The sequence below is a fragment of the Bubalus kerabau genome, chromosome 22 (genome assembly GCF_029407905.1).
Source record: "Bubalus kerabau isolate K-KA32 ecotype Philippines breed swamp buffalo chromosome 22, PCC_UOA_SB_1v2, whole genome shotgun sequence".
Lineage (NCBI taxonomy): Eukaryota > Metazoa > Chordata > Mammalia > Artiodactyla > Bovidae > Bubalus > Bubalus kerabau.
The window spans coordinates 48712719-48739732 of record NC_073645.1 but is presented as its reverse complement, the minus strand read 5'-3'; the positions used below and the strand labels follow the sequence as shown (position 1 = coordinate 48739732).

At 48.4% G+C, this 27014-nt stretch overlaps 1 protein-coding gene across 6 annotated transcripts in view; it reads right to left on the bottom strand.

The window, feature by feature from the left end:
- The window catches only part of DOCK1 (dedicator of cytokinesis 1), a 560005-nt gene that overhangs the window by 456717 nt on the left and 76274 nt on the right, over positions 1-27014 (bottom strand). For 5 of the 6 annotated variants that reach the window (XM_055560921.1, XM_055560922.1, XM_055560924.1 and 2 more), the window contains 11 exons: positions 26438-26573; positions 25430-25587; positions 23963-24044; positions 23408-23543; positions 19793-19865; positions 16606-16748; positions 12831-12956; positions 8001-8125; positions 6771-6869; positions 5766-5838; positions 822-925 (listed from right to left, as the gene is read on the bottom strand). In XM_055560921.1, coding sequence (XP_055416896.1) covers positions 822-925; positions 5766-5838; positions 6771-6869; positions 8001-8125; positions 12831-12956; positions 16606-16748; positions 19793-19865; positions 23408-23543; positions 23963-24044; positions 25430-25587; positions 26438-26573 — 1255 coding nt within the window. The remainder of the gene's footprint in view (positions 1-821; positions 926-5765; positions 5839-6770; positions 6870-8000; positions 8126-12830; positions 12957-16605; positions 16749-19792; positions 19866-23407; positions 23544-23962; positions 24045-25429; positions 25588-26437; positions 26574-27014) is intronic. The other variant, XM_055560923.1, reaches the window with a different exon arrangement.

Genomic DNA, 27014 nt, shown 5'->3' with positions numbered 1-27014 from the left:
AGTGGGGATGCCATTTTCTTCTCTAGGGGATCTTCCCAACCCAGGGATTGAACCTGCATCTCCTGCATTGCAAGTAGATTCTTTACCACTGAGCCACCAAGGAAGCCTACAGTTACACATCTACATGTGTCTATTCTTGTATAAATTATTTTCCCGACTAATTTGCTAAATAATATTGAGCAGGGGACTTCCCCAGTGACCCAGTGGTTAGGACACCTCACTTCCACTGCAGGGGGCATGGGTTTGATCTCTTGTCAGGGAACTAAGATCCCACATGCTGCACAGTCAAAAAATAATAATAATAGGAAAAAACAGCCATAATATTGAACTGAGATCCTGTGCTAAACTGCTTATTTTTAATATTTCCCTTGTCCCTCTAGATGAATTCACACTCACAGAGCATTTTTTTAAACAGAATCTAATGTGTTATTATGGGCTTCCCAGGTGGCTCGAGTGGTAAAGAATGTGCCTGCCAATGCAGGAGATGTAAGAGATGCAGGTTCAATCCCTGGGTCAGGAAGATCCACTGGAGAAGGAAACGGCAGCCCACTGCAGTATTTTTGCTGGAGAATCTCATGGACAGAGGAACCTGGTATCCATGGTGTCGCTAAGAGTCAGACATGACTTAGCGACTAAAACAAACATCTCCCCTTAGGAACAGCTAAAAAGCTGGTCATCTGAAATGTTCATTTTCAGAATTAAAAGTTGCTAGAGAGCATTGTTGCCACAAAGATGGGAGATGTTCACTCAGGCCAGGAAGCCCAAAGAGGCTTGAAGCAGTCAACATCAACAGCATCACACCAACAGAAAAAAGAACGCACCTTGTAGACGATAAGATCGTGCTCCCCGTCCCTTAGGGTGGTCCCATCATAGCGCATGAGCTTTACAAAAGCGAGGGCGAATATTTTCTCAGATTTGTCCTTAGCTGCAACAGAGATCAATAATCATTTTCAACAGCCGTCACAACAAAAATAACATCATAAAATGCCACGAGAGCTGCCTTTCTGAAAAAGTTACAAAACTGTTTTGACAGATGTTGAAGTAAACATAAACACAGAGATGGAGACAATGTTCACATATCACAAAGGGATCCTTGGGCTCAAACTAATCTGTAAATTCAGAGCAATGTTAGAGTTTCCTCGTGGAAGTTCAAGTCAGAACCTGGAGTAAAGGGCCAAGAGCAGAAGGATGTTTTGAAGGGGAACATGGAGAGGAGTCTGCAATACTGAAAGCCAAGAGTAACTGGAAAGAACTCACAGTGAAGACGGTGTTTGCAGCCTAGAGATTCACAGATAAACATGGCAGAACACACAGGCCATCACAAGTGACCACTATAAGGGGCAAATCCTTCCCTGAGAAAACAGACAGTCAACACGGAAAGTCAAGACAGAGAGATGACCACCTTGGACCTCCACTAATGTAAGTCACAGGAGGACTAAACACCTGAGCATGAAATTTCATTCGCTTTGGCGAGGAAGTTCTTCCCCCAAAATCAGCATGGGAGACTCAGTTCTTCATTTCATTCAAGTTTCCACCAAGGAGTCACCTGCTTGGAAGCGACCAGCCTGCCCAGAAGAGCAATTGCAGACCCTGGTCCTACCTGGCACTCAGCTGACCGGTCTTCACAATGGCCAGGAGCTGAACTGTTAGATATTGATTTGTTCAACAAAATTGTTAGGCTGAAGCCTAATCCCCGCACAGCTGTACTGGAGAAAAGGCCTAAAAGGAGGCTCTTAAGGTTGAGTGGTACAAGGCTGAGGCTCTGACCCCATAGAACGGGGGCCCTTATAAGAAACAGAACAGACACCAGCTCTGTCCTCCTCCATGTGAGCTCACAGTGAGAAGGTGGCCGTCTGCAACTTGGAAGAGGGTTCCCACCAGACCCGACCACACAGGTGCCCTGAGCTCAGACCTGCAGCCTCCAGAACTGTGAGAAATCTCCACTGTTAAATCACCCAGTCTGTGGTACTTTGCTGTGACTGCCCAGCAGATTAAGACAAATCCCTATCACTACCAGATTACCAAGCCTGTACTGTGTGTGTGCACCTGCGTGTGTGCATGTGTGTGCATGCGCCGAGTGTGTGCACGTGTGTGTGTGTGTGTATGCGTGAAAATTTATCATTAGCTTCATCCACTGGGTTTTCCCATGAAAGAAACGTTGTGTACTTTTTCACTGCTATTTCCCCAGTGTGTAAGGTAGTCCCCGCTATATATCAGATACTCAATAAACATTTGTTCTAGTTGGGGAGACGCCAACAAACGAGTTCTTTCACATAACAAAGAAAACAAAAGTCGGGAGCTTGTTAAAGCATTATGATGGGAACAGGGATGACCCAGCTGGATGGTCAGAAAGGTCTCTCTGCGAAGATAGACTACGTATGACCCAAAATGTAAACCCTCCAGGAAAAGAGATGGCCAAATACAGAGGCCCTAAAAAGGAGGGCCTGGCTTGCTTGGGGGCTGACAGCCAGTGGGGCTGGTGAGCAGAGGGGAGTGCAGGCTCCAGGGTGGGCGGGTGCCTGAACAGGTAGACATGAATGAGGCCTCTGGGCTGAAGAAATGGATGTGCGATGAATTTTCAGAGATGCAAGCTGAACACAGCATGGAACCATTGAGTTCAAGGCTAGAAAATAACTTTAAAATTACAGATCCCAGATTCTATATTTAGAGATGAAACAACAGAGGTCCAAGAGCAATACATCTGCCCACTTTGAGTCAGAGGCTCAAAATACTTACTCTACGACATCACTGCATGAGATAGTATATCTCATTGATCTTTGCATTCCTGGAATATAATAGGTGCTCAATAAATGCTAGCTAATGAGGTGGGTGATAATTGACTAACCAAAGATAAAAGGACAGATAAAAGCAAAATATATGTACCCTAGGAATCAAAAAATAACTTGGTGAAAGGGTTCTTGAAAACATAAAACTTCTCAGTGTTCAAGAGAGAAGGAAGAGATCCTTCCAAGTTTGTGTTGTGCTGAGTTGCTCAGTCGTGTTCGACTCTTTGTGACCCCATGGACTGTAGCCCACCAGGCTCCTCTGTCCATGGGATTCTCCAGGCAAGAATACTGGAGTGGGTTGCCATGCCCTCCTCCAGGGGATCTTCCCAACCCAGGGATCAAACCCAGGCCTCCTGCATGGCAGGTGGACTCTTTTCCATCTGATCCACCAGGTTCTAAGTTTGGGCAAACATGAAGAACATTAAAGCATGTCTCTGAAATCAGCCGTGGTTCAAGACACGTGACCATACCTGCCAGCAGACAGCTTCCCCCAGCCTTACTATTAAGTAGGACAGAATTTTAAAGCGCACCTTTAAATTATTAACACTCTGCCTCTTTACATCAGGAATGGACTGCATTTATCGCATGTTTATTAGCAGCCATGACGAGGCAGACAACACATTTACACGTCAGGAGTCACAGGAGAAGACCTCATGCCCCAGAGGGCAGGCAGGGCTTCCCACCCAGCCAGCCCCCCTACAAAGAAGGGAAACTCCTGGGAGGTCGGCTCAGAAGGCACACATCTGCCCACATCCAGAGCAAACATCAGCTGATGCATCTGGAATTGCTAACATGTTGCAGAACGGCATTAGACCGCTCACATACCAGCACCAAACTTTCCCAGGAACCCCAAGGACGGAGCCCAGTGTGAGAAACCCCGTCACCTGCTTCCAGAAGAGGTAAAGCAACATGTTTTGCTGGGGACAGTAGGGAGGGGGTGCAGTGTGGCCTCAGCTCGCCCCATTTCTGCCCCAGAGTGTGCGCAGACGAGGCGGCGTCGAGGGCCCCCCCGTGGCCCTCATCGCTAGGGTGGCCCACCGACTTCACCATCATCACACTTGCTATGCTCACACGTTCCCCCAACCCCGTCAGCTGTGGCTGGGGAGACTTCATTAATTATGCAACTGTATCGTGATAGCGTCATGTCTGTAATGAGTACTTAAAAACTGACAAGGAAAACAAGGATTTGGAAAATTAAAATGCTACCGGAGAGATCCCTCTGCCCTAGTCTAATCTATTAATTAGGGGGAATGATGGTGTTCTAAAGGGGGAGCATGCTTCTGAGAGAAGTTCTCTGTGCATTCCAGAACTCTGCCTGCCCTGCAGCGGGGCTCCCCACCCTCACCTCCCCAGCAGCTCCTGCCCCCCGCCACCACGACTTCCACTGTGCAGGGTGCAGAGCCAACCACAGCCTCCAGGACTTGCCTCAGGTCCATCTAGTCAAGGCTGTGGTGGTAGTCATGTATGGATGTGAGAGTTGGACTATAAAGAAAGCTGAGAAAGTTGCTGGGAAAGTTTGGTGCTGGTATGTGAACGGTCTAACACCATTCTGCAACTTGTTGGCAATTCCAGATGCATCAGCTGATGTTTTCTGTGGATGTGGGCAGATGTGTGCCTTCAGAGGCCAACCTCCCAGTGGTCATGTATGGATGTGAGAGTTGGACTAGAGAAAGCTGAGCGCTGAAGAATTGATGCTTTTGAACTGTGGTGTTGGAGAAGACTCTTGAGAGTCCCTTGGACTGCAAGGAGATCAAAGCAGTCCATCCTAAAGGAAATCAGTCCATCCTAAAGGAAATCAGTTCTGAATGTTCATTGTAAGGACTGATGCTGAAGCTGAAGCTCCAATAATTTGGCCACCTGACGCGAAGAACTGACTCATCGGAAAAGACCCTGGTGCTGGGAAAGATTGAAGGCAGGAGAAGGGGTTGACAGAGGATGAGATGGTTGGATAGCATCACCAACTCAATGGACATGAGTTTGAGTAAACTCCTGGAGTTGGTGATGGACAGGGAAGCCTGGCGTGCTATAGTCCATAGGGTCACAAAGAGTCAGACATGACTGAGCAACTGAACTGAACTGAACTGATTCTATGCCAAGCACTGTGCCAAGAGGAGGGCAGCTTCCACTTTGCCTGGTCATCAAACCCCCTCCCCCGGGCATTTCCCCCTCAGGCTGAGATTTGGAAACACACACAGAGTCAGGGCTGAGGACCCCGCCCACCCCTGTGGCTCTGGTCCCCACAGGGTCGTGGGTGATAAACACGCCCACTGAGGCCACCCTTCCCCTGATGCCACTACATATACAACTGTATCATCACTTGCGTTCCCAAATCTTAGCTGACAGCCAGATGCATACAGCCCACATAGGGCAGTAACGCATCTTCCCCGTGTAACTTTGTACTTGGTGGCTAACAGAGGGCTACATCCTTAGCAGACAATGAATTCAACACAGGCTGTGAGACAAACTTCATCTTTGATGCTAAATCCTTCTGGAAGGTAAGTGATGCGAACAGCCATTCTTTCCTCCCAAAGTCTTGGCATCACGTCCAAGGCTATACCAGCACCGGCGAGAAAAGGTCGGCCTGAGTTCCAGACGCCAGTGGCCGCCAGCAAAGCCAGAGAGGGCTCAGGGATTTCAGCACCAGCACAAACAGCATTAAAAGCAATTTGTGAAATCTGTCTGTTATAGCTCAGCGATTTTCTGACGGATGGGACAGGATCACAAAACAAATGGGAAAGACGAAATCCAAGGGTAGAGTAGGAAGGAAGGGCACCTCACTGGACAAATTCGAGAAGAAAATGAAGATCTCCAGGGAGCAGCTCAACCAGAGTAGACAGCACTTCACAGGACTGAGTTCACCTGGACATGGAGCTAGAGTGTCAAGACCTCCCTGTGTTACGGTAACCACCGTCTAGAACAATCCAGAATAAATGCACAATAATAAATACACAGGGGCTAACGAAGCGTGTGGCTACTCACAGTCCTGGGATGATCTGTGTCGGAAGGTAAACCGGAGGTGACTGCGGTTCACGTCCTCGATGGGGATGGCCACCTGCGGGATAAACAGGGAAAGTTAGCACCTTTACGGCACCTTCCCCCACAATCGGCTTCATTCCGCTGAGACATCCCAGAACACTCCACACACTTCTACCCCACAGGGTGTGATCTTCCCAAAGGCAAATGCCCTGAACACCAAATAATGCTGTCCAGGATACCACGTGGACTGGAAGAGGAAGCTGAATTTTTTTTTTTTTATGTGCTGATCCTCACAGTGAAGCGTCTATTTTTTAAAGTTGCCATTTATGTTTTTAGCCCCAATTTGGAGGTACCTATGTTCCCTCGTAACTGTGGAGACCTGCCCTTGGCTGCAGCAAGAAGGCTGTTCTTTCAGGACTTAGAGTAAAAGGAAAAAGACCCAACACATACTGTCTTTAAGCCAAGAGTGTCCGTAATCTCATAGCTGACGTTTGCATTCCAGAGCCAGCCGCTGGCCTGGGGTCCCAATACCCAAGCCCGCAGAGTGCGGGCTGGTTCATGGTAGGCGGGGTGTCGGGGGGTGCACTAGGAATCTCGGAGCATCACAGCTGAGGGAACAGGATCCATCTCCCCAGTGATGTCCTCCATGTACTATCAACGCTATTTTTTTTTCCATTTGCTGTAAAGACAGCACGCCTTACATAAAACAGACCTGAGAAGAGACAGACAATAGCAGTCTGTAAAGGACTCTGTCATTTGTCTCCAGGAAAGTCTTGCTTTTACATCCAAAAGGAGATGAGAGTAAATGTAAATTCCAAGAAACCCCAGCGAGGTTCCTTAGCAACCTTCCTGAATGACTTTGTTGAAAGCGCCCCAGGGTTGGCAGAGGGTACCCACTGGCAGGCAGCCCTGGGGAGCGGGGGGAGGTGTGAGGGGGCGACGTCCTCGGGATACAAATGAGCATCTCATAACCCGCCCCATGGGAGAACAGGGTCATGGAGATGATACCTTAACCGTCTCAAACCAACGCGGCTGTTTCACTTGGTAGTAAATCACCGACTTGTACTCTGAAATCGCTTCATCACCAGCGCCCGGGAAAATCACATGCTTTAAAAGAAGCATAAAGAGTTCGCATCAGCCCTAGTCGAGCCTGACACTGCATCCATCTCCTCCTCCCGCCCCTGTTAGATGAGCCGGGAGAAGGAGCAAGGTTGCCCCGGGAATGCCAACAAAGCGGAGCCCACAGAACACACCCCACCCAGTGACGGGCTGGGGCCGGCGGCCAGCAGATAACCTTGCCTGCAGACATCCAAATCTTGATGGCCACACGGTCCAGAGATGCTACTGTCTTCCACCCTCGGTACCCCTAGTAACGTTCACCCTGACCTGCAGGAAACCGCCTGTCTCCTGGTGGCTGGAGAAAAGAGCTACAGATCAAAAAGGAGCTGACCTTTCTCCATCCTCTTCCTCCAGCCATAGACACTGACCATTCGATTCTAAGGAAACACCAGTAAAGCCCAGGAGCAGCATGGCCTGTTTCCAGAGAGATGGCAGGGCAGGGCCACTGGATGTCGGCCAGAGACAAAGGATGCACCCACCTCCAGGCAGAGCCGAGCCTCATGGGTACCCGCAAGTTACTGCCCTGGGCCACGTGGGCCCCGGGAAGCCCAGGATGCAGTCATGGTCCAGAGAGGCAGCTGGCAGGGACTCCTGCTTGGGCTCAGCCTCCAGTCCTCAGAGGAGGCCATGGTCTTCAAGTCCGTCCCAGGACAGCTGCAGGGTGCCGCGACCACACAGGAGGAGGTCTCCCTGACCACCACCCAGGAAAGCACAAGGTCAGAAGCCCCTATTCCAGCCCGAGTTCCACCTCTCACAGGCTCTCTAACCTTGGTCAAGTTGATTTCTCTGGGCCTCAGTTTCCTCCCATCTCAAAAGATGCTAACAACAGTATCTGAACATCTAGTGTGGCCACTCGCCCTCCAAGCCTTGGGTTTACGCTGGCAAGTGGGGGCCCAGGAGGGGTTTGGCAAAGGTGGTCAGGACCCCAGGGACATCCAGAGACCGTCCAGTTGCAGGACCCGGTGGAAACCAGCCCTTTTGGGTAAGGGAAAAGGAAGAAAGAGCAAACGTTCTTCCCGAGAAACAAGACTGGCTTTTCACATTCTGAAGCAGAGGCAAGGCGCACACGAGGGAGGTAAGACTCCAACACCACAGGTTCAGCTTTGCAACAACAAATACCTCCAGCCGTTTTCCATCTTCATCGTAAACAGACACCGTAACTTCGACATTCTTAGCTGTCGTCTTGCTTCCTTTATCAAAATCTCCTTGAACTAATGTTACATAGATATCATTTCGAACATCACCTGGGGGGGGAAAAATTACACCTTTGAAACCAATCCATTATTCATTGTGTAACTGTGAATTTTGCCAAACTCACTGTCCCTCTGAGCAGAGTATCATAAATACTGTATTAGGTGATTATGAAGTATTTTCTACAAAACAGTCTCCGCATTTAATAGCATGACAAAGGCAATTTGCATCATCACTGTAAGACTCGCAAGAAAGAGGAAAATGTCTCAGCCCCCAATTATCTGCTCGGGGATTCTCGTGGGCAAGGGGCTCCTACACTCCGTGGGCAGCCTGTGCCCAGAGCAGCTCAGATGCGGTCAGTGGGTCTGCACTGACCCTACTATCACCCCAACCCTCAGCATCCATGGCCCACTGCAACCCACATCACCAGCCCTGTCATCTGCGACTCAGCAGTCAGCACCCCGAGGATCACCAGCAACGCTGGCCTCCTTTCCATTCCACTAAGGAGTTGAACAAAAAGCAGCATTGAACCACAGGCCAATGTCCTGAGTTGACACCCAGGATCGGGGACTAGGGATGGGTCAAGAAACTTTCTGCAAAGGATCGTCTCTCCTCCAGGCAGGCAGGTGTCCGGCTCCTGAATAAGGCCACAGGGAGCAGAAGAAAAGACTCAGACATTTGAAAGTGAGATGGGCCTTAAACCGTGCAAAAAAAAAATTATAAGACCACACGCACGCAACAGATGAGCTCAAGACGCTTCCTCCAGCTGAGAACACATGAAGTCCCTGGTAAGGGTCCGATTGGGAAAACTCTGCAAGCTTTGTTAGTAGCATGATTTAGAGGAAGCGCCGCTACCCTCTGAAGGCTGCTCTGCCGTCTGTCTGGCCGCCTCCCACGTCTGACACAACTTCCCTCCCCCAGGGGACAAGGGTTGTGTCAAGAGCGGCAAACGACCTGCTCTGGGCAAAGAACAAGGATCCCAGAAGGAAAAAAAAAATCCCGCTGGTTTCTTGTTTTTCTTTGCTTTTTAGACGGCTCTATTCTGGCTTGTAATGTATGTGACTATTAAATTAAGCTTTCATTTAAAAGCCATCATTGTAATAACCCTGTGCGTGGCTACCTCTGCCACAGCAGCTGCTGGAAGGAAGCGGGGCTGCGATCGCTGATACGGACCACGGAGAAGTTCAGAAGGGTGGTGCGCACAGCCGGGGCAGGAGGCAAGGCTGCAGGTCCAGGCTGCTGCTGTTCAGTTGCCAAGTCATGTGCGACTCTTTGCGGCCCCATGGACTGCAGCACGCCAGGCCTCCCTGTCCATCACCATCTCCCGGAGCCTACCCAAGCTCATGTCCATCGAGTCGGTGATGCCAACCGACCATCTCATCCTCTGTCACCCTCTTCTGCCCTCAATCTTTCCCAGCATCAGGGTCTTTTCCAGTGAATCTGCTTTTCACATCAGGTGGCCAAAATATGGAAGCTTCAGCATCAGTCCTTCCAATGAATATTCAGAGTTGATTTCCTTGCTGTGTGACCTCAGACAAGTTGCTTAACCTTCAGGGCCACTTACCACTAAACCACCTTACTGATCAAGCAGGTGGTCTGTACAATCTCTCCACCTGAAAATTCTATCAGAGTACCAAGGCCGTCATCAAAAAGGGCTACAACAGCTTCACACGGGGCTTCAGCAGCCAGAGAAGCGGCTTGTGCTGGAGAGCGGGGTGGCTGAACCTCAGAGTCTCCTTGTCTGATTGGCCTAGAGATTCTGGCTCCAGTCCAGAAGTAAGATCCCATACGGAGGTCAGCATCCCTAATGGGCACTCATGAGAGGGTCTTAGCAAATGCCTCCCGGGCTCTCATTCTGGGGAGGAAGGAGCTGGAAGCAGATGCGGTGGGCCCATCCATGCCTCCAGCCACCTTCTTAGCTCAGGGGACAACTGCGCTCCCCACCAGGATCCCTCAGAAGGACCCCAGGATTTCCAGGGGGCTACGAGAAGGTGTGAGAAGCAGGGACAACGGTGGCACGGCCAGCTCTCCCACTGTGCAAAGGAGATGCATGTCTCCATAAACACACGTGTGACGGGATGGCACGGGTTCTACCAGGCTAAACGTAGGGATCTGAATGAACGTGCCCCGCAAGGGTAAGATGCTCCCAGCCTCTCAGCATCCCTCAGCCCCAGAGAACATGGGTGAGTCCCTCAAGCCGGGCTTGCTCACTGCAGGAACGCCAAGCGCCAACTCAGCACACCAAACAAGCCAGAACAATGGTCAGCTGTACAGGTTTCCCACAAACCTACTAGGAGATTATCTTAGAGGTTTAGACTTACTCTTTAAGTCTGTCAATCGTAAGGGAGACCCAACCAGTGTGAACTAGAAGTTCCCCAGGTTTCCCAATCACTTGGAGAGAGAGAGGGAGGAGAAAGAACATGCCCCTGAACTGCCCTTAAAATAAACAAGCGCTAACTCTGAAGCACCCTTGTGCACACAGGGCTCCTGCTGACAGTGACGCTGTCCTCACGTATCAATTTGCGTCTCAAATCCACATGTAAATGATACATCCACTAGAAGTCCAAATCCGTTAGCTGTGTACAGAGCAGACGACTTCCACAAGCAATAGGTGTCCCATCGTTTCTAAACGTGCTATGTGTCACGCTTTCATCCTGTACAGGTGAGACTGGCTAACACTCCATCTAGCCAATGTTAGATGTCTTTTCCTATCAGTTTAACAGCATTGACAATGAGCCATAATTGCCTGGAGGAACAGAGGTAACATGTCCCTGAAATGCCCTATAATAAACAAAGGGATAACTTTGAATCACCTGAGTGACCGGCTCTTCCCTGTGAACCTACAGCAAAGCCCTGCGCCGGGGGCTGCAGGCAAGTGCTGACCACAGGGTGGTTTGCCCTCATTTCCACTGCTTATTAGCCATGTGACTTGAGGCTGCAGCTTAATTGTGATGGGAATTAGTTCAACACCCATGTGGAGGCTTCCAGGATCCTTTTGAGGATCAAGCTAGGTAATAACGGCAACATTATCTGCAAACCAAAAAGTGTCCCACAGATATCAGGGATAAAGATTCACGGGCTTCCCAAGATCTCATGATATCAAATCTGATGATTAATATGAACATTATTTGGAAACTAAAATCATATTGTAAATATCACAGATTAACCTTAATATGGGATCTCATTATCAGTATAATAAGCTTAACCACGGTTGGATGGGGGTGGTACTGGCATGGTAACTCACACACCTGAGTGGGAACCAGGTGTAAACATCACGGGCTTCCTCACCGAACCTGTATATTCATGCGTGCTGGCTGTCCCTTCCTGCTCCTCCTTCCTCCTCTTAATCAGATGTCCATCCAGACTGTGTCCCTGTCTCCCTCATCCAACCTTTGTCTTCGGGAGGAGCTGCCCCCTCCGAGAAGTCCCAGTGGCTGACATGCACCTGTCCCCACCCCGGCCTGTCACTGTCCAGGGCACCCAGGGGTCCTGAGCAGGCCGGGTCAGATGACAATCAGTCTTCCTGTTTGGAAATACTGGATGGAAAGCATGTCATCTGCTTCAGGACACTGGGATTTGGGAAGAAGCTGGGTGCCAGCATGACCTGTCCCCAGAGGATAAAGTTAAGTTGCAGAGGAGACGGTGCAGAGAAACACAGCTGGCAGTCCAGGCTGGCCCGGCAGCAGGCTGTCTCTCTCCCTCAGCCACATGACCGACAAATATTCCCAGGGTGAGGCTGTCTGAGCTGGTCGCATGCTTTCTGATACTTAAACCCTTAAGCATCCTAACTCCAGCCAGATCTCCAGGTAGGAATAGTATTGTTCTCATGCCTGGGAGGAGGAAACACAGATCAGAGAGATGGGGTAACCTGCCCAGGGCCACAGAGGGGCAGAGGTGAGACACCCAGCAAGGTGTGTGACCCCAGCCTGCACACTCACAGCTGAGGCCAGGGGGTGGGGTTTCAGGGTGGTGGACCACTCTGGGGGAGAGTCATTTAACCCGTAACCGACCCAGAGGGCTATTTTCAAAACGTGGAACATACTAGGGTGCATTTACCCAAACTGTACTCCCTTCATTGTGAACATGTTCTGGACAATTCAAACGCTGTTAGGAATCACAGAACAGACCTGTAAGCCTGCCCCACCATCATCATCAATCCATTCCTTGGAGCCAAAAAGTGAATTCTGCACAGGCTCTCCAAAAGGTCCCCTGCCTGCTCACCCTCTACCACATCACTAAGCATTATCACCGGCCAAACCTGCTCCGTGCTCTCAGCCAGGGTGAGTGGGATGTCACACACCCATCCTTCCCTGCCAGACAAGGCGGGCAGAAGACATGGCAGGCATCTTGGGGCGACAACAGAGCACGGGCCAGCGGTGGGCTTGCTTGCGATCACGGCGGCGTTTTCCCCAGCCGGCGACAGAAACCACCTGGACGTCTCTTTGGCCAATGCTCATTCCATCCTCTTGTCCCTGTTCCTGCTTCACCAGGAGTCACTCCACACGACTGCTCCCAGATTACGATTAATATAGCCAAGAGAGACCTCCTCCCTGGGCCTGATCCCTGGTTAGCTGTCCCTCTGACCGCAGTCCTGTCTGTGGGAATGACCCACCACCACGCTGGGCTTTACACGCTTCGCTCTCTGCTTGCCTGAGTTCCCATGTACACATCTCTCTTTGTGGCAAGCTACACAAACACTCCCCTTGCGGCCACATCCAGCACATGCGCAGAAGGACTAAAGGATGCATCCGTTCTTACCAGGCATGATGATCTCCGGGAAGCCCGTCTTCCGAGCCACCGCTGTGGTCCTGTCTACCAAATGAGGAAACTCTTTTCTAATCTGATGGATATCTCCAGGAAGTAATTTCAACGTTACCCACAAACCTAGGAAAGCAACAGATGCGTGAGTCATGTTATATCTCGTACATATTCATATCTTGTACATTTTTAGAAGTCTTCACGAAATCTATTTCAATGAATCAGCAGTTTTTAATTCACCAGGCAATGTCTTAAGAGAAAGTAGAGGTGGATGAGAAAAAGGAGAGCTGCCAGGGAAGAGCAGCTTGGCACGGGGGAGGTACCAGCATCTGACCACCTGGGACACAAGTCCCGCGTTGGCACACCCTAAGGACATGGCAGCACTTACGTGCTACCCTCGCCCAGGCCTGATGACTCTTCAGAGTTGATAATATGTTGAAGATAAATCAGAAGGTAGCATTTTGCTGGGAGGGGATTGAGAAGGCTATCATTTCCCATTCTCCCAAGAAGGATGATAGCAGAGGAGGATTGGGGAGGTACACAGGCAGCTTCATGAACCCACGAAAATACCCAGTCCTCTCGGGCTTTTGAGAAGGGAAACCACGGAAACCATGGAGCACCGGGCTGTGGGCACCAGTGGACCACCCACACGACTGGGGTGGTGGCAGTCAGGGCGGCCCCCTCCCTGTTTCACAATGCCGCAGCAAAGGGGGGACTCATGCCACCCAACCCCCTTCTCCAAGGGGGAAACAGGGACTTCCAAGCCCTAGAAACAAGATGCAAGGATCCCCAGGAGACAGCACGGTGACCCTGTGAGCCCTGCCTGCCCGCCCTCCCTCCCTCTGCAAAGCTAATGCGTTTTGTATAAAATACTCCTGGAGCAGCGATCAAACAATAAAAGGGGAGAAAGCCAACACTTAATGAAGTCAAAGGCAGGAGGCAAAGCAGTGGCTCTGTCAGCTGTCTTTAACGACATGCCGTCCTGGCAGGGGTGGAGGGGTCACTCTCAGGAGGCAGGTCAGGGTCTCCCCATCCTTGAGCCCTTGGGGGCCTGGCCTGCTTACTCAGCTCTGCAGGACACCCCTCTCCCACGTCCCCCCACCCATCAGAAGATAACATCAGTACCAGTTTGCTCAACTCATTGATAAACCAGTAAGTAGGTAACATCGCTTGTTATAATTTAAACACAGAGATTAATTTTTCCTGTTTATGCTAGGCTTAAAACACTTCCTCAGGGGAGGAAATGAGGCCAACTTTCAAAGGAAAAGTGCATTTCAGGTTGACTTTTGCTTAATCAGAGTACCTAACACAAGGGAATTAGCATATGCTGTATTTCAAACAGGGGCCGATCCCTAGGTTGGGAAAATAAACTGCACGAGGGTACAGCAACCCACTCCGGTGTCCCTGCCTGGAGAACCCCATGGCCAGAGGAGCCTGGCAGGCTGCAGTCCCTGGGGTCGCAGAGGTGGACACATATGAAGCAGCTTAGCAGGCATGCATGCACGCATTTCAAACAACAGGAGCAGATGGATGGACGCATGTGAGGATTCAACATCCAGGTAAAATCCCAGGACCTCTGGGTCCAGGCTTTAGAATAACTTGGGCTAAATATAAGAGATGCTGTCTACTGTGAAAAGGAAAGAGGTAGATGCAAACCTAAACTAGGCCAAAGCCTGGAAGCCAGTACAAAAGGGACAGGTCATGTTTCTCCAAGTCCCTCCATGGCTCCATGGACTTGACAGTGACTTGAGGGGTCACCACCGATGGGAACAGGAGCTCTGCTGGGCAAAGCCCCAGAGACCCTGCAGCTTGCTCTGTGCTGCATTTACTGGGCCCTGCCCAGCTCTCCCTGGAAAGCACTGAAGTAGGCCTAAGAGTGAGCCCCAGAAAAAGGTCACTCCCTCACGTCTGTTTCAAGGCCAACGAGCTAGTGACATGGCCCAAGGTCATTTTGGTTCAGAAAGCCACAACGGTCCGCTTGAAAGCAGTCAGTGCCCTTGTCACTTAGCTCTTACCATGACCTGAAACCACCTCTCCTCCCCGAGAAGTTCAAGGAATCGGGGACCCTGGCCTCAGCCCATCTCCGTGACACAGATTTTGGCCACAGTAACAAGGAGACTGACAGAGGCGGGGCTTGGGTCCTCTTTTTCAGCAAGTTCCGGCTGGCCTGCCAGCAGTCTCCACTTTTCCCAGGTGCCCCTGTAATAAAACTGGATCAAAACTCTGATGACGCTGCAAGAGAAGCCCGAGGCCTGGGGACCCCGCCCCAGAGTGACTCCAATCAAACAGCTTTAATTGGGTCTCCCCGTGGTTTTCAATTAAAGTGCAAATTGGGAGGGCTGGTAATTGATGAGAAGACGGGTCCTGGGTCAGCTGAAAATTGCTCTGTCTACAGAGGCCATGGTTCATTAATGTTTGGGGCTGAGGTTTTGGTTTTGTTGTTTTCCAGGGGGGAGGGGCGGTTCAAACCAAAAGAAGTCCGGCAGAGGGACAGGAGCAGCTAATTCCTGCAGAACGTTCTTCAGACTCGATTCACATTCTCCCTCAGAGCAATGGGAAAAGAATCAAGATAATTGTTTCTTAAAAATCGAGTGACGTAAGGTAACCAGACAATGAAACAGGTCCGTTCACCTGAGCCCCACTGAGTCCATGGCAAGCCTGCATCTAATCAAGGACTAACAAGTGGATTGTCCCACCAGTCTCAGGCCTGGGAGACTCTGAAGGTGACTTCCCCTCCGGCTGGAGGCAGGGCCTCAGCAAACACTTGTTTTCCAGCAGCCCTCCCGGCCAGGCGAGTGCCAACTGTCACCAGCCCAAGGTGATTGATTCATAGCCTCTGCCAACAGAAGGTCAGCCCCTGGGAAACCTGTCAGCGTGGGATTAAAAACGATGCCTGCACGCCAGGCGAGCGAGGGAGGAGAACTCCCCCCAATTACAAACCTGAAGGGGAACCGGCGTGCAAAACGGAACTGCTTTCTCAGGGGTGTGGAGTGGGGAAGCCCCACGAGACAACGTGGCAGGGCTTAGCTCACAACACGAGTGAGGAAAAAGCAGCGAGAAGGACCGTGTGCACGGGGAGGTGGGCTGTGCTGAATGTCTGTGTGTCTCTAAGCAGCAAGGTGAAATCACAGGCAGGGGATGGCTATTTCATTCTCTGCTGAAGTCACTCAAGTGTTCTGAATAGCGGAGACGGCTGGAGAAGTCTAAGGAAGACAAACAAAGGAGTTGCTTCCTGGCCCATCGACTCTGGGCTCTTTGCAAGCGTTTAATCCTAGTATCCCAGTCAGCGTTCTCTCATGCAGGAGCTTGGTTCTCAGTAGTGCTTACAAAGATGACCAGTGAGGAGAGCCTCACGGGCTGTACGTACAGCAGGGACAGTGGGTAACACCATTACCCTACACCACCGGCATTATCAGCGTCAGCGGCATGACCATCAGTATCTTTGTAATCATTACTGTCATCTTGGTTATCACCATCATCATCATCAATATCACTGTTATCACCATTACCATCATCAGTATTATCAATATCGTTGTTATCATCATGGCCGTCATCAGCATTATCAGCGTGACCATCATCACCATCATCACTGCCGTTACCACGATCATTGTCATCATCAGCATCTCCGTTTTCACCACCACCATCATTATCACACACGATTATCACCATCATCACCAACGTCATGATCATCATCAAACTAAAATTCAAACCACACAGAACATTCCCAGGCTCATGCACACAGACACTTAGAGGAACAAAACCATAGGATACGTACCCTGGCCCTTGTGGTTGACTTCTTTGGCAGCAATGACTTTGTTTATAACAGTCTGAAGGAAGTCATTCTCCCCTGCCACCCTGGGTGAAAAACGGGATGACATGTTCAGCGGCTTGTGTCGGATGGCGTCGTCCAACGCGAGCCTGGAGGGCACGGGACGACCAAGACCACAGGAGACAAGGGGCACGGGGACCCAGAGGTGACGGTAACAAGGGAACACGAGAGAGCATCATCACCGAGCGTGAGAGAGAGTCGTCACGAGTCAACGCACGACAAAGGACAGGATAGGTGACAAGAGAGACAGGGAAGAGCATTGATCAGGAAAATGCTGAACCACACAAGAGAAGTAAAGCAAACAAGCTCGACTCTACCCCCAGGAAATAAAGGTGCACCAGAGCTACACTCCATGCCTATCAGACAATTTACAAAGAAGGGAACTGATCTGAAAGCAACATGACTGAACAGCATTTAATCCCAAGGGATGTTTATGACCATGTCTTCTATTTCAGTAATTCCTGGCCATAGAGTATAGGTCGAGCGGTGGGTGCTTTGAAGGGAAAAGCAAAATCAAGATAAAAAAAAAAAGATCCCTCGGACCCAATTGCTTGGGAAGCTTAAGCACACACTCTGCTCCATCAGACTATGTACTCAACATAGCCTAAAATATTTAAATGTGAAAACAATGGAATAATCTTCAGAGAACACAACAGCCATGTCTGAGGAGTTATAAACTGTGACACAATTACGGATATAAATCATCAGTGTTCAGGGGACTCATGAATCAGGAGCTTTCTACAGAAAGTGTACCAGGACTGAGGAAATAAATACAAACAGGCGACATGGGCAAAGAGAAATACCATGTAGCACAGCCAAGCACAACATGCAGTGAGCAAGAAGATAAGTGTGTAATGTTTAAAATGATTTCCAAAAACAAGGACAAGTGTTATTTATCCCGTGAGCCCACATGACTCAAGGGAGCTGAGGGCTGTTTTCATTTACTTCCCCAAGTTAAAAAGACAGAGAGAGAGAGAAATGTACACTATGATTCCTCCCCTAGAACTTACCCTGTGATATAATAAATCAGTTTTAATGGAGCAAAAAATGGGTTTCATTAGCATGGCATTTCCTGAAGAACTACTTCCCCTGCTTATTTTGCTATTAAAATCATGTTTCTGTTTTGTCTCTAACACTGAACATATGAATCTGGATATCAGTCTTCCTTTAATGGAGCAAGAAGTCACAAACTACAATGCAAGTTGAACATGTGATTTTTTTACAAGTGGACATTTCACTACAGGACAGAAAACGATGGCAGCAACCTGCCATCTCCAGGTCATAACATGTCCCAGTGAAATTTAGATTAGTGAGTCTAAAACTAATAACCCTCTCACTTTTCAAACCATAAGTCAAAAAAATTTTTTTCTTTGACTTTTCCCAGAAGACAGTAGTAGGCAACAGGTAACTTTAACGCAGTGGTTCATTTGGACATGAAGAAACTCTGATGTCTAGTATCTAAACGGCATTCTAAACAGCACTGGGCTGCACTCTTTTTCTCATGGGCAACTCATTATCATTTCATACTGGTGTGCTTTATTGATTACCATGATATCGGCTCATATTCCAAGATGACGTTCCTCTTGTTTACTAAACAAACTTGCAGATTTTGTAGAACCGAGCTCCCTCTGTAACTCTCATCACTGGCTGTGATTCCACAGTATTAATATCACCACCCAACAGAACATTCCATGATGAGAGGAACGTTCTCCATCAGCACTGACTGATCTGGCAGCCACTAGCCACTTATGGTCCTGAAGGCTTTAGATGGGACCACTGTGATGGAGGCAGGAAATATCTGATTTCAGTTAATTTTCATGAACTCAAACCGTCACACGTAGCTAGAGGTTACAGTGTTGCACAGAAGAATAGCTCTAAAGCAATGAAGCCACAACAAACCATTGCCTCCAGTTGTGGGGTGAAATACACAAATGTGGACCCCAATTTAGAGCACACTCATGGTTTTCTGTTATCCTAACTTCCTACTGAGCCAGGCCTGGGGATGCTGTCTGAACAGATCACCTGCCTGCAAAGGAACCACTCTATTCCACCTGGAACACGTGCTTCTCCAGCCTGGGACTAAGAGCGTGGTCTGTCCTGCAAGGACAGGATGCAAAGGGAAAGCATCCCCTGCCTCCTGCCCTCCCACCCCCCCGCCCCAGGACAGGATTTGTCCCACCACCCACCAGCATCACGGGCCTCCAAACTCCCTTGGTTAGCACCTGAAAACAATCAAAACTGCCTAAAATAAAATTTCTCTCAAGCCCGGAATCAAGTAGAAACCAGAAATGAGGAGAAAAGACAAGAACGCAGGGCACTATGACAGGTCACTCTAACTCGATTTATCATTTGCTCCTCTAAGGTTTCACACCGCCAGGAGGAAGCCGCCTCTTGCAATTAACCTAAACCACTCTAATTCCTCCTCCTCTCTCCCCACCTCTGTGTGAGGCGGAGAAGTGCCCTTGAAGGGACTACAGACCATTATCCAAGTGCCCTCTCTGGCTTTAATCTCCAGGGAAATAACACCAATTCTTTCAACCTTTTCCACGGAAACTGCCTTCAAATCGGAGAGTCAATTTAATGAAGCTTCCCGGAGTGCTTTCCAAGCTCGCCACACCTCTTGACAGACTTCAGGTCAGAACTAGACAAACCCTAAACATGGCAAGCACAGGCAGCGTCCACTTGAAGCAACCCAGGGACAGAAAAATCACAAGGATTATTCTTGCTTTACAAAAGAATTCAGTCTTATTTTGTTTGGTTTTTTTATTTGGAAGACGGCAACTTATCATGAAGAATTTGAAGTACTGTATTTTGAAAATGTGAATACTTTAAGTTCATCCATGGTATAAGGAGATGTTCAAGTCCAGAGAGGAACTCTAACTCTGCATGTCCTACGTGATAAGCCAAGTCAGGGATCACACGTAAAACCTTGTACTTCAAGTCCATAAACTTTGACCCAGGTTTCTTATGGCTACAAAAACGCCCTACACTAAGTGACTAAGATATCTCGTTATTATAAAACAATCAATTCCTATTCATGCTGAATTTATAAACTGAACTATAAAGATAACTATTACAAACACACGTTTTCCATATTCTATGGGGTTAAGCACTTGGATTGTCTCATACTTACGGCTGAAATGGAATGAAATGTTGTTTGTCTTCATCATCTACTTTTCCATTTATTATATCCGTTACATCCATCACTGGAGACAAGAAAAAAAGAGAGACGGCTGTGCTTAAAGGCTGCCAGTACAGAAAACAAACAAAAGAACTTCAGAATGTCTTCTGACCAACAAGAAGCATGAACTGACCCGTGGAATTTTTTTCTATATTCAAGTTTAAAGCATTTCCATGTTTGAAAGACCAATTAAGTTACCTGAAAAATACCTGCCCAAATAGGGATGGGGCTTAAACGGCAAAGCTCCATTTAACAAATTCCTCTATTAACCAATTGGCACCAGCTAAGCTTCTTTGCTCCAACAGAACTTTGTGAGATGAGGAAATACTCTATTTTTGTTTACTTATTGATTTCTTTATTTTCGGCTGTGCTGGGTCGTCAGTGATGCCTGCAGGCTTTCGCTAGCTGCAGTGAGCAGAGGCTCCTCTCTAGCTGCAGTGCTCAGGCTTGTCACTGCGTTGGCTTCCCTTATGGCAGAGCGTGGGCTCCAGAGTGGGGCCTCAGTACCTGCGGTCATGGGCTTAGTTGCTCCGCAGCATGTGGGATCTTCCCAGACCAGGGGTCAAACCCTGCATTGGCAGGCGGATTCTTAACTACTGGACCACCAGGAAAGTCCAAAATGAAATGTTCTATCGCAAGCAGCACGTGAGATATGGCAAGTGTGATGGAGGGGCTGAATTGTTACTTTGATTTCATTCATTTATGCCAAAAGAGCCACCTGGGGCAGGGTGACCACACCGGGCAGCACTGATCTGCAACCGCATGGCAGTCGCCCGGCCCCCGAGCAAGGAAGCAGTAATAATGCGGCATCTAATCCTCACACTTACCTCCTCTATGGTGGAGGAGACTAGGTTCAAAGACCTAAACGAATTCGCCCAAAATCTAGTGGCTAGAATGTCTCCCATGCCCCAGCTCAGACCAACACAGCGAGGAACCCCACAAACAGCCCAGGGTGCTGGACACAAGCTCTGCCTCTGCTCAGCCTCCTCACCTGACTGCAGGTAAGTGAGCAACAAGTCCCGGGCATTTCCTTTTGCACAATCCCTTCCCTAATGACATACGACCAAATACTAAATATGAACAATTTCTATCTCTACCACCCCAAAACAGGAAAAGGGATCTGTAGGGGGAATAGAAGCATCCCATCTAATGTTAAGATGCTCCTATGCCCAAGACCACATCTTGACCGCCAGTTCCGAACCACCACACACAGCGATTGTTTTAGCCCAAGTCCCATCGGTCTTTTGGCATCTGCAGCAGCAGCTCAGACAACCAGCTCTAGATGGGTCATAACAAGTGAGTCTGTACCCAGGAGACCATCTCCCACAGCCCAGTCCGCAATGAGCCACCTTCCTGCATCCACAGACCTCTCTCTATCATGGGGCTCATCCCACCAGCTGACTATAAGGCCCCCTGATGGTCCAGCTTTCTTGTCAAAGCTCCCTAGTCTCTAGCTTGGACACGTCTAGGGGCCCAGCAACTACTGGCAAGAAGGCAGCATGAGAGCAAGAAACACACCCTTGGTCTGAGCACCGGTAACTTGAAAGCAGCCTCCATTCTGCTACTTTCTAGGAATGACAGTCCCTTTGGGGCTCCCCCAGCCCAGAACTCAGCAGAGAAAGCACTGAAATCGCCCGTCACCATGTCCTTCCCTCACTGGTCTTGCTGTGGTGAGGACTTTGAGCATTCAAAGGTTCCTGCTGTCAAAGGAGGAAGTAAAGGACTTGGGGGCGTCACCCCCAATCTGGGAGCCCAAGTATTTCTATTTTCAGGTATGAGGGTCCATAGTAAGGAAGCCAGGCGTCCAGCCATATGTAGTCACCATGGGTGTGTGACGGAGGAGGACCTGAACACCCCCGAAATACGACATCATAGAATGCAGGGGCAGAAGGAAGGGGACGTCGGGATGCTGCTGATGGAGGAGGGACAGCAAAGGCAGGAAGCCAGGTAGGCACGATGAGAAGTGATGAGAAGCACGAGGCTGGGGCAAAGGGCCGGGTCGGCTCAGAGCGATGCCTCCCCACAGCCTGCTCAGAACAACCTGGCACTGAGCGTCCAGGTGGCCAAGATGCACCAGCAGCTGTTTGCAGGGGCTCATCCTCTGCCAACAGTCAGAAGAGACACAAAGATCCAAGTTCAAGGACAGGCACGGGGTACCTAGGCAAGAATATGTTTTAACAGCTCCCTGTATATATGAGTGTCCAAGTGTATATGAGAAATACACTTAAGGCTGAGAATCACTGTCTTAAAATATGTACCTCTTATGCCCCAAATGTACCATGACCACATTGCCTGATGACATTTACTCCCTCCCTATCAGAGTGGAGATACGAGTAGGAAGTTAGGAAGTACACAAGCAGAATGCTCAGGTCCTTACGTAGCATCTACAGAAACACACCAGCCCACAGCTAAGGAGAGCCAACCCTCTGGGCTGAAAGCAGAAGGTAAGAGATCACTTGCCCCCCTCCCTACCTCATCCCCATTGGGCACTTTTGCTCTGAACCTAAAACGGCTCTAAAAAAATCTGTTTAAAAGGGGCTGTGCACGCATGCTCAGTCGCTTCAGTCCTGTCCGACTCTTTGCGACCCTACAGGCTGTAGCCCACCAGGCTCCTCAGTCCATGGAATTGTCCAGGCAAGAATGCTGGAGTGGGTTGCCAGGCCCTCCTCCAGGGGATCTTCCCAACCCAGGGATTGAACCCAAGTCTCCTGGTCCCCTGCATTGCAGGTGGATTCTTTACTGCTGAGCCACTAGGGAAGCCCTTAAAAGAGGCCAAAACAAAACTCAACATAATGATGAAAGCCCGGAGCTTCCTGGTAATGCAGGTAAAGAACCCCCTCCGTTGCCGCTGAAACAAGAAATCCAGCGATGTATCAGAAAGGAAGAGTTTTTCTCACGTATGTATATAAACCCCAAGAATCGCAAAAAAGGACGAGAACTAGAAGGCTGTGCAGTGAAGGGCGGCCATCTAATCGTGAGGGAACATCGTTTAGCAAATTGTGAAAAATGAGAGTGACACCAAAAGAGGTCAGCTAACGAGGACGTCCCGGGGACACTTTCCTGTCCTTCCACAGGGACGGCTCATTTCTCCCTTTTCCTGCACCATCACCAAAAACAAAACAGAGCTCATGTCCGCAGAGAAAAAAAGCCCCTGTGTGAAGAGAGCTCTGTCCTCTCTGAGCTTTCGTCTTCTGCCTCTTCATCACTTAGACCATTCTGTACAGACTCATTCCTAAATCAATCCATCACCAAGTCAGAAACACCGCAACCCTCCTTGGCTGGCTTCCCTCCAGGACGAGGATGTGGGAATGTGGGTCAGGGTCTCCGCCAGGAAACGGGCTCCACTGTCATAGCAAAGATGGGATTTGGGCCTGAAGCTGGTGGACAAAGCCCCTGAGCCACATGTCGACATGAACCCACACAGAGAAGAACAAACAGATGTTCCTTCTCTCCAGTGGACAAGCTTATACACCAAGCAGCCCACGGTCCAGTATTCAACAGCAGCTCTTATTCACGGTGGAGGTGCTGATCTCGAAAGTCTTAAGGAAGAGGAAGGAAATGGATTACCGGCCACCCCAAAAGGCCGTCGCAGGCCCGACGTCAGCTTCCTCGTGTTGTTGTCCCTCAGCTCCATGCGACCCACGCGGACGATCTGACACACAAAACTGATTTTCTCCCTTTTCAGGTCTTTGCTTCCCAGGTCCTGGAAATATTAATTTCTGTAAATTATTGTGGAGAAGCACTACTCAAGGCAGGTTCAATTGCAACAGACAGTAGAGAGATAGATTGCCACTCTTCACTGCTACCAGTTTTTAGTATTTTAATAAGTGATTCACAAGACAAAGAGGAGCTGAATTACAAGTCAATTAGCATTAAATGAATTTAAGATCCATGTTTAAGAGACATACTCAACCTCATGGAGTACATCTTTGTCATGGGGACTCGAAGGGTGACTAGAGACCCAGAAGGTTTCTGGGCAGCTATGTTATTATAGGAAATTAACAAGTAGTCCCGGCATCCCAAGGACCCACGCTCCTGGGCGGTGAGAAGTCAGACAGGGGTCATTAAAAATAGTCATGAGAATGGTGAGCAATTCAAATGAACATCTTTGGATGCACTCACCGTGAAAACAGCTCGCAAATTGTGTAACCTGTCTATGTCTTTAGGCAATCCTGAACTTGACCAGCGGACGAGGTAGTTCTCACTTGGAAAAAAAAGGAAATAAAAGCAAATTAGTTTTCCAAACAGATCAGGGAACCAAATGTGCATCCTCAGTTCAGAAACATCAACATCAGACGGAGCAGCTCTGCCCTTGACGTACAAGTAATCTCCATACAGCATCTTACTCCAGGTCTGCCCGTACAAAATCCCTGAGGTTTTCAGTTTGGATGTCCAGGATTATAACTGCAAAGGACCTATCTGCAAATGGCATTTCATAGTTTTTATTATATTTTTAACAATTTTTTAAAATTCAATTTACAGTGTTGTGTTACTTTCAGGTGTAAAGCACAGCGACTCAGTTATACATATATATGTTCCTTTTCAGATTCTCTTCCATTATTGGTTATTATAGGACACTGAATAAAGTTCCCTGTGCTATACAGTAGGTCCTTGTTGACTTTATACAGAGTAGTGTGTACACGTTAAAAGTTTTTTATTAAAAAACTTTAATAAAGTTTTTTTAAATAAATTTTTTAAATAAAGTTTTATTAAAAAACTTTAATAAAAAACTTTAAGTCGTTCATTTGGAATGACTACAGTCTCAAATTCACTATTTATTCATTTATAGTACAAAGTAAAACTTCATGATGATTTCCGAGCCTGCCATAAGCCAAACATGACCTAAAAACACATATTAAATCCTATGACAAGAAGAAATAGCCTTTATCGGAAGTGGCAATGAAATTTGTTCTGTTTTCTGCCATATACTAAGTTCTTAAATTTTCAATAATATGAGTGAAGATTCTGGAGCTTTATACCCAGACACACACACACGTTTACTACACACACAGTCCAAACCATACTTTTTCCATCTGGACAAAGAGAAAGTTACACCAAGGAACAAAGACAAGAACTAGGAAAGACAGCACATGAGACGATGAGAAATGACAGACTGGATTTACAATATTTTATTCAACACATATTCACTGACAGCCTTTATGCAGCAGGCACCGATCTAGACACTGTTTCCCATCCAATCACCTTGGAGAAAAAACAATAGGTCAAAGGTCAAGAAATGACATTCATAGAGAACCAAAGCTCGAAAAGGCGACATCAAGATAAGAGCAATACTGGAGCGGGGGAGGGGGCCCATAAACAAAGCATCCCATAAAGACAACGCAGGAAGCATGACTTCAGTCCTTAGTCATGCAGTTGCCAGGTTTTGAAAACATTACAAGACTCCAACTCTACAATCGAATATCCACGTCCTTGCCGGAAAGCTGATCCTGGCCCAGACTCCAGCTGCTTGGGGGAAATCGGGTCAGCTGATCACCCCAAGGACTTCCCGCGAGACCGAGACTTTGGGGTGATGCTGAGGCCATGTTCCCAGCAGTGACCAAAGAGGAAAGACAGGGGCTCGTCACTGACCTGATAAACTTGGACTCCACAGGGTCATACAGAGACATGAGCACCTCGGCATCTTCTCCTATTTTACAGACCACGTTCTTGAGGTTGACAAACAAGGCCAGAGAAGGGGTGGCGGCAAACTTGGCTTGTCTGTTAATGTCTATGTTCTGCTTCTGAGACTGTCAGTGGAAATAAAACAAGAAAACAAACGTGACATGAGCAACACTCGTGGCTAACGCTGGCTCTGTTCATCCCCTACAGAACAGAAAACCATGCGAAACCAGTCACACAGCAAAGCCCCTCATGCAGCTTCTTCCTTGATGTTGTCAACATGACCACGAGCCGAGCTGAAAAGAATATGCCAGGGGCAATGATCCCAGCACCGTGAGAAGTCATACTGAGTATTTACTTCCGATACAAAACGTTTAGGGGCCCAATCAATCCATCAGAATGGAGATTACACGTGCAGTTGCTTATTCGATTTTTGATTCTCCCATCAGGTCAAACCCTCTGAGGACATCTCTGTGTTATTCATCATTATGGCCTCAGGACCTGGCACACTGTAGGCGTTCAGCAGTTGCTGAATGAATGGATGGCTCAATTACCCAACTGAGTTCTGAGTATAGACTGCATACAAGTTACCATTAACGGCCATGGGAAATGAAAAAGATCAGTAAGACGCATGTTCCCTGCCCTCATCACACTTAGACACATCCCTCTCCTACTCCTATCAAAGAGGAAACACAGAATGGAGTACTGTTGCCCATGAGTTAAGACCACAAAGTCAGTGTCATTAAAATCCTGTCCCCTCTCAAGGGATGAAAAGCCTTCAGGTCATCCACAGCATGTTTAGACACTGGGCTCCATTCCATCCATCAGTGTCTGAAATACATGCTGAAGCTAGGCCTTTTCACAATGTAGCTAATGCAATCGTCATGTTTTACTGGTGATGTTTCACTAATGTTGTCAACTGTTACTGAGAAAACGTACCCTGGGTGTAAATGGCATAGTACAGAGAGCTGAACTTACTTTTTCTTCTTGCAATCTTTCCTCCACTTGTTTGGAAGCTACTTCATGAGCTCTGAAAAGACTAATTGTGCTAGTTAGTTCTGGATCCAGAATGTTCCCATCCTCATCTCTCACCACCAAGTCCAAATCGAGGATTCTAGAACAAGAAGAATTCAGAACTTCACCAACAAACTTCAGTCCTAGCAACTGAGCAAGATGAAATCAAAAGTCAGGGTCAGTCTCACAGTATCAGAAAACATAGTTCTGTGAGGTCACTGTCATTTAACTTTCTTTGTACGCCCTTGGAATTAAAAAAAAAAAATTACTCAAATCTTACTTCCATCGCTGTAGTGACTTTTACTTACAGATCTAGAAAGCCCAAATGAAATGTATGTCGCTAATTACTACATGAACAGTATGGACAGTTATGTGCACACATGCTGTGCACATACTTGGGGGGGTGTATATAAATTTGTGGGTATGTATACACAGCCCCATGCACACCCCAATGCCCAAATATATATACAGTTGGAGGCTGGGGAGAGGTGGGAGGGAGGAAAAGCTGGAACAGAGGCATACTCACCACTCTCTCTGGGGT